Genomic DNA, 8,386 nt, shown 5'->3' with positions numbered 1-8,386 from the left:
TGCCCAGCTCCAGACAGGAGACCTCAGACTGTGCCCACCGCCCAGCGGGTCTTGACGGGGGACCTCAGGCTGCAACCCTTGCCCGGTAGGGCTTGACAGGGGACCTCAGGCCATGCCCCCCACCCTGGAGCCAGGCCTGGAGACCTCAGACTGTGCCCCCCGCCCCGGTGCCGGGTCAGGGGATCTCAGGCTGTGCCCCCTGACTGGTGGGGCTTGACGGGGGCCCTCAGACCACACCCCGCACATGGCAGGGCTTGTCAGGGACCTCAGGCCACACCACTCGCCTGGTGGGGCTTGACAGGGGACCTCAGGCCGCACCCCCTGCCCCGGCTCTGGGCTGGGGGACCTGAGACTGTGCCCCCCGCCAGGAGAGGCTTGACGGGGGTGGGACAGGCTGGGTCTAGGTCTCACCCAATGGGGGTAGGGCTGTTTGGGTCTGGGTCTCCTGCGTTTTCAAAGCAGTGAAGGAGGTAGGCCGGGACTTGACCCTAGGTCCTGAGGTATGCCCCAGACTCTGACAGGAGGAAGATTTTATATACATTTTACTAATTTTCTTTCATCTCTGACACTTCTATTATAGAGAAAGGGCAAATAGCAATATTAAAATATCTCTTCTCATTAATTCTCTTTTAATGTGCATAAATTTCATGCACTGGGCCACTAGTATGTATATATATTTGCAAGCCTAATGTGCAAATTGTCCCCTCAGGCAGGAGTTCAACTGACCAGATTGCTGAGGATATGTTTTTATTAATTTTTCGAGAGAAAAGAAGGAAGAGAGAAACATCTCATCACTGTGAGAAACATCGATAGGCTGCCTCTAGTACGAGCCCCAAATAGGGATCGAACCTACAACCCAGGTATATGCTCTGACTGGGAATCAAACCGACAACCTTTTGGTATAAGAGATGATGATCCAGAGTACTGAGCCACATGGCCAGGGGGCAGTTTCCTTCATATTCTACTCACAGTTTCATGACCCTGCATTTGAAATGTCCATTGCACCCTTTAAAGTCAAGTCTTCAAAATTTGTGAATTATATGAGTTAGTAAACATGCTTCGATAGAAAACAATGAAGGCAGTTCATAGTGGCCCACAACTCAACAGTAATGCTAACTGCACCTGAAGCAGTGGTGGCAGAACATGGAATGGCTGGAGAACAACCCTGCATGCTCAGGTTAATTCCTTGCTTCCTGCATTCACTTATAGACTTCCTTTAAAAAAATTGAGATTATCTACAAAAATTATTCATTATAGGAGGAATGAATGTGGATTGGCCTCCCTACTAAATTTTATTGAAAATTAACATTTACCATGGACTAAGTCTGATATTTTTTAAAATAAATGCCCCACCCATGTGGCTCAGTGGTTGAGCATCTACCCATGCACCAAGAGGACACAGGTTCAATTCCCAGTCAGGGCACATGCCCAGGTTGCGGGCTTGATCCCAAGTAGGGGTTGTGCAGGAGGCAGCTGATCAATAATTTTCTCATCATTGATATTTCTATCTCTCTCTCCCTCTCCCTTCCTCTCTGAAATCAATAAAATTTTTTTAAAAAAATTTTTAAAAGGTAGGTAGGATTTTTTGGGGGATGAGGGGTGAGTCTGAAAATATGGACCATAAATTCATATTAGGAACAGTTGGCAGCCTGATCTACTTCCCTCCCTGCACATCCAGGTGACTTTTTTCAATGATGCTCTCGCTCTCCCAGCAGAAGGCAGTTTACTCTCTGGAAAGGCTGCATCAGAGAGACCCTCACTCAGGAACAACAGGGCCAGTTGAAGTTTGGGGGGAGAACTGCTCCTCAAAGGTAGATTAAGTGAAATCTGTATTCTGAACATTGCGGATCCCCCAGTTCCTTCCCCACGGAAAGCTCTCTGAATGCTGCAGCAGGACTGGTCCCCCAGGGAGGAGCCTGGAGGAATGAATCCTCTGCTCTCAGTGGAAAGATTTACAAAGGCTGACCTTCAGCGGGTGCTCCAGGGAAACCATCCGTTTCCTCCCCCCTCCCCCTCCCCCCTGCGGTGAGGCCCCCCAGCTGACACACAGAGCTAGGATTTTAACATAATATTTAAAATGGATATTACCCAAGTGAATTTAGTCACAGGGGCATGATCTGGGTCAGTGTGAGAGTAATGGCTTAAAAAATCCAATTTCTTTCCAGGAAAATTTCTGATTTTTCTACCCAGAACTAAACAGTACATGGTAACAGGTTTTATTTTATTTATTTATTTATTTATTTATTTATTTAATATTTTATTGATTTCAGAGAGGAAGGGTGAGGTAGAGAGAGATAGAAACATCAACAATGAGAGAGAATCATTGATTGGCTGCCTCCTGCACACTCCTTACTGGGGCTTAAGCCAACAACCTGGGCATGTGCCCTTGACTGAAACTGAACCCATGACCATTCAGTCCTTAGGCCAACGCTCTATCCACTGAGCCAAACCAGCTAGGGTGGTAACAGGTAGGTTTTAAAGAAAACTTCAATTTCAGCATGAGTATTACTGGCCTATTCACTGGGACGGAGCCTTCCCTGTGTGATCAGCATAGTTGCTCTAATTTACGTTGCACCGACTGAGGAACAGACAATTAGGCCTGTGGGATCACGTTCCTGGATGAGATCAGTGCACTGTTCAATGATGGCGAGAGGAAATAATAATATTCATAACAGGCAAGCAGTTGTGGGTGGAGCAACTGAATCCTAACAACACACATTCTCCCATTGTTGTTTTTGACCTTTATGTTCTCTTTGTGGTTTGTTGTTGTTGTGTTTTATCAGCCCCTCATTTTGCAATGAACATTTTGTTAAAAAAAAAAAAGGCAAATAAACAATTGGCCAAGGGCAAAACTTTCCATGTTGCTATCCCTGGCCAGGTTGCTCTTCCCTCGGGGCCAGACTCCTCAGTCTGTTTTCTTGGTGCTATGATTGAGTACTCACAACTGTTTTAAAGGAAACATACAGCTTTACACATATTTACTCCACAAGGAAATGTAGTGTCCATAAATCATATGGCTGGGTCCCAAACCCTATTAATAATTACAATAATGATTATGAAAAATCTCCCTTTCAACTCAGGATCTTAATTCATGCACTTTTTATTTCTCCCTCACATCCTTCATTTGCAGAAACTTGAAAAAATAACAGAAATAACAACAAAAAAGACCACTTCTATATAGAGTATATCTCCAAGATTATAGAGCATCAATTTGTTTTGTTGGCATGACTGAACAATAGGTCAGGAGAACCATCCGCAAATTCCTGATTAGATAATAATCTCTCTCTCTTTTTTTAAAAGAGTGGTGTTCAGCCAAAGGTTAACAGGAAAGATTAAGAAGAAATTGTCATTCTCCTCAATTTTGACCTTGCTTTAACCTGAGGCTTCACAATGCCACGCGTAGTATGGCCGATACTTAAGGAATGCTCATTTTGAATCAAGCACCCATTTCCATGGATTATCTCATTTTATCCCTTCAACAACCTATCAGATGGGTAGTATTAATGTGTTTTCTATATCATAGATGAGGAAATTGAAGCTAAGTGGTATTAAGACCTCTTTCTAAGGTTACAGACCTAGTAAGTAGTTGAGCAGAGATTTCAATCAAGTTTAATATATTGTCAGAATCATTTCTGAATGGTACCACAAGAGACTAGTAACTTTAGACTTACATGATCACAACGTTTATATCATTGGTAAGCAAACTATGGCTGTGTGGGCCACAGATGCGTCAATGTGTTGTCAACCTATTGTCCTTTTGGTTTCTTTCCTGAGACAAAGGCAGAGTGGAATGGATGCAAAAGAGAATGCAAGGCCCACCAAGCCTAAAATATTTACTATCTGGCCCTTTACAAAAATATTTGCCAACCCTGGTTTACATTATATGTCCTGAAAAGTCAACTGATCTCTATGGCTCAGTAATTCAGAGGGGAGGAAAGAAAAATTGTTTCCTACATAGGGGGAGGATGATCTAGGCCAGACAATCTTAATCGGTGGTCTATGACCACGTAAACAGTTTGTGAATGGGGTTCAGAGGGAGAGATAAACAGAAACATCAATGATGAGAGTCATTGATCGGCTGCCTCTTGCACACCCCACACTGGGGATTGAGCCTACAACTTGGACATGTGCCTTCACTGGGAATCAAACTGTGATGTCCTGGTTCATAGGTCAATGCTCAACCACTGAGCCACGCCGGCTAGACTGATTGTTTATATATTGTCAAGAATAACCACCCAACATAATTAGTGAGGCCTCAATGAGACCATATGTCCTAATGATGCTCAACGGATTTATTGTTTGGAACAGAGGAGAATACTGAAATAGGGCCTCTGCCAAGGACACCAGCTTATGTAGAACCATTGCAAGGTTTTCTTACTCAATTCAGCCACCTCTTAGTTTTCTGGCCATTATGGCTAATTTAGGTTTTTCTCATCCTTCCATACTCAGCTCAGGCCTGCAAGAGAACAGTCCTTGAAGGCCTGGGTTGGTCTTGGTCATCTGCCCGCACTTACAGTGTCTTGCATTTACTTCTGTTTACGGCTTGCTACACTGTATCAAAATATGCTCACACATCTGACACCCATGGCGACTTCTGGCTTCTCTACAGTCAATTTCTACCCACCCCCCATCCTAGAATACACTGAATAATAAGAATCTGAAAACCTCACATGGTGTTTACCATATGCCAGACACTGTCTTATGCATATTTCACATACTTTTTTTTCTTACACTACATTCAGGAGATTAACACTATTATGATTCTCAAATTTAAAATGAAGAAATGAAGGCATGGAGTGGTTCAGTATCTTGCCCAAAATCACACAGCTATTAAATGAGGGAACTTGGAGTGGAGCCAGGAAGTTGACCTCCAGACCTCACACTCAACCACTAACCTTGTCTTAAAGTTTCTCTAAGCACATATGTGGAATAAACATACTAAAACATATCTGTTTTAGTAACCAACTGTTCACTTACTACATGCTTCCATGTAAAAGAACAGAGGCTTCTGGATGTAAGGTCAATGAACATTTTTCTTTTCTTTTCTTTTTTATTTAAAACTACTGGCATCAACTGTGGAGGGCTGGAACACTAGCTTATTACTCTTGAAATAAACTGCTGCCTGCCAAAATCCATTCCCCAAGCTGCTCTGATTGAGCAGTAAAAATCATTAGGAGACACAACCACCGTTAGTATCTTTATCCAAGGAAAGGATTTAACACAGGGCAGAACCATTTTTAAGTTTCTCATTAAAGCACTCACTACTGAAAGCAAAAGCAAAAAAAAAAAAGCCAACAGTTATATTCCTGAACTTCAATGCCCTTGTGTTTGCAGAATGGCCTCAGCCCTGGGTAGTAAGAGGGAACAAGTCTACTGTGTGTAAGAACTGACAGAGACTAAAAAGAATCTGACGGCTAAACGTGAAAAAAAATTCTTAAAAAAAAATCAAATCCACACAAAACACCTTAAATGGCAGCAGGTCCCTACAGTATCCATTGAAAGAATGACGATGGCAATGATAATGATGACAATGATATAGCGGTAATAAGTAAGCTAATAAGACATACATGCCAGATTAATTTCTCTATTAAAAAGTTAAATTGCCAAGTTGTAGGGTCAGATCTATTATTTTAAAACAGTAGAAGAGTGCAGTGAAAATTTGTCTTGTTTATTCATTCATTCATTTACTCATTCATTCACTCATTCTTGGCAGCTCGGAGTCTGTGCCCCTCATACAGTACTTGGATTTCTGTGGGGAATTCTCTCCTGTCTCCCTTTGTGAGGTCTCAGTGGAGCCCCGAGGTGCTCTGACCCCCGTAACTTGCCTCAGGGAAGTCAGAGGGGCTTCTCTGGCCAGGTCGGTCATCCCAGTGCCCTTGTGAGGACGAGGGGTAGGCACGTGACCTAGGCTCAAGCTCAGCCAGAGGACTTTATTTTCCCAGGACTTGGATGTGAAACAAGAAAAAACTAGTGTAAGTTTACCCATTCATTCCTGAGGGTGCACCTGGGCTCAGGACAGACTATCCAGATGCCCGTTCCTGTCGGCTACATGCCAGGTTCTTCACTGCCTGTCATTCTGGGCACGTTTTTATGCTCTTACAATATTTACCCTTTTTTTCCAATTCTGTTCCAGTTATTTGCCTCAGGAGAATAAGTGGTGGCTACCAGCTGAGCAGGGAACCAAGTGAAAACCATGTTGACTGAACTGGCCAACTGTGTCCTAGGTCAGGATAGGAGACTGGAGAAATACTGTGGGGAGGCCACGTGTGGTAGTGATAGGGGAGCAAAGGTGAAGGTCGCCAACACTATGGCACTAGGGAGACAGACTAAGCCCAGGAGCAGAGTGTGATGAGCTACAGCCCCAAAGAATGTTTATACTTTATGACAGTTTAGGGCTATATGTTGACATTGTTATATCCAGAAGCAGCTTCCACATGAAAACTTACTGGGAGATAAAACAGTCTTTAATTTCCTCATTCACCATTAATGTTTAAAATAAAGCAGCTAGATCACAAATCATAACGTAATATTCTGAAATATTTGAAGAAAATGCATTGCATTTCTCTTCCTTCTTGTCACGTGCTTATCTTTCCCATTCACTGGAAAAGATATTAGGCTCGTTTCCTTTTATTTAGATCTCATTTTACAGCCCTGCTCATCATTAAGACCCAAAAATCTTCCCATGAGCCTTATTTTCATAAATTCACTTAGCACGAGCTTCTGCAAAACTTTATATATCCTTCACAAAAATCAAAGTTAAAACAAAGAATAACACCTTCCGTTTAAAACTTAATCAAAAAAATTTTCTGGATCAATAAATATTGCTAGACCCATGTTAGCTCATTTGTTTCGAAACAAGTATATAAGCAAAAGAATGAATGGGAAGAGATCACTCTTATACCATCAAATCATACCTGAAGAGGGACTCTCTTGACAGCCAGATTTCATTCTGCTTTACAGTTTTCCAAGAGAAAAGCAGCAGCAGCAGCACAGTGGACACGGTCAGGGTGGTGGCTCCACATCGATTTAGCCAAGTGCAGAGCTTGCTCAGTCCATGCACAAAAAGGATGCAGTAGCCCATGCTGGAAAACAGGGTAGGGGGGAGGCAGGGTTACTTTGGGGGTGCAATGGCATCCCCCTGAGCATTCCATCCCATATAACTAACTTTCAAATGAAGCTTGTCCTGTGATAGAGAAACAACAAATATAAACGCCCCTGTCTTATACAATCTCTACATGTCAGTCCTTTAACAGGCACTCAGGACACTGGCGAGTTCCTTGACATTAGTGTGGAGATCCAAACTGCCTTGGATCTCAGCAGCCCAGGCCTCATGACAAGCCCCTCATGCATGTTCTTGGGTCCTGAATGGACTCTTTGACCCTTGGCCCCTCATGTTACTGGCATTGTGTGGCACTGCTGGCACCGTGCGTCCAAATGTGGACTCTAGGCTACAGCAAGTCCCATCACAGCTTTGTGGGAGACAGTCCCCGGGAGCTCCCTCTCAGGTCCTGGGAAGGATGCTGTACACCGAGGCCATTGGTCTCTCTCTCCAGGGATGAGACCCCTAGTATGTCTCCACTCTTACCAGTCAAGTCCTTGAGCTGAAGGAAAATCTACCCACAGCCTCGTAGTTTGGAGCTTATCACAGACAAGCTGTATGGATATGATTCTCTTGCTGAGGCTGGCTTGGCTTTCCAAACAGACATGAAGAGTCCCTTGCGTCATGAGAGTGGGATTTCAGCATGCTGAAATCATGTCGCTAAACACAGAACATGGTTCCTAACATCATCTACGCACCCACAGGGATGCTGCTTGGGTGCTGACTGGCCTCAGAAAAACACAAGCATTGAGTTGTACACATTATTGCTGTGTGCACTTCAGTCAAAATTCACTTCATTCTAAAGACTATAACAACAGATTATTACAGAATATTTTAAGAACAAAGCAAGCTTGTGTAAAGAAATCCTACATTAGTCAGACTACTAATGCTACAAGAAGCCCCAAAATTGGTAGAGCACACTTACTTGTTCAATGATTTATTCATTCCCTCTCTATTATGTGACTGGCAATATGCCGAGCACTAAAAATACAATTGTGAACAAAACAGAGGCCTTGCCCTCAAAGAACTCCAGCCTATGAAGGAGGTTGGCTTTCTAAAAGGAAACACCTGAATATTCTCATTTCTCACACACCGCATTTAAAAGAAACACCTCTCTACTTTCCTCCTCTTTGCTTTTCTAAATGTCTGTGCTTTGGTATCAAGGGCTGATGAACAAGAGAGAAGCATTTGAAGTTCCTGACGTGGAGGCCCTGGAATCAATTCAAGTTAGAGCTCCAATTCCATACTTTAAGTCCCAGACTTCATTGGTCCAGCTCCCTAAAGTTT

At 43.3% G+C, this 8,386-nt stretch overlaps 1 protein-coding gene across 1 annotated transcript in view; it reads right to left on the bottom strand.

Moving 5' to 3' along the window:
• Positions 1-8,386, bottom strand: part of TMTC1 (transmembrane and tetratricopeptide repeat containing 1) — a 227,269-nt gene that overhangs the window by 64,941 nt on the left and 153,942 nt on the right. The window contains exon 10 of the mRNA XM_023752313.1: positions 6,915-7,082. Coding sequence (XP_023608081.1) covers positions 6,915-7,082 — 168 coding nt within the window. The remainder of the gene's footprint in view (positions 1-6,914; positions 7,083-8,386) is intronic.

Source organism: Myotis lucifugus, unplaced genomic scaffold (assembly GCF_000147115.1).
Source record: "Myotis lucifugus unplaced genomic scaffold, Myoluc2.0 scaffold_30, whole genome shotgun sequence".
In the NCBI taxonomy this organism is placed as follows: Eukaryota; Metazoa; Chordata; class Mammalia; order Chiroptera; family Vespertilionidae; genus Myotis; species Myotis lucifugus.
This window is presented reverse-complemented; position numbering and strand designations above follow the sequence as displayed.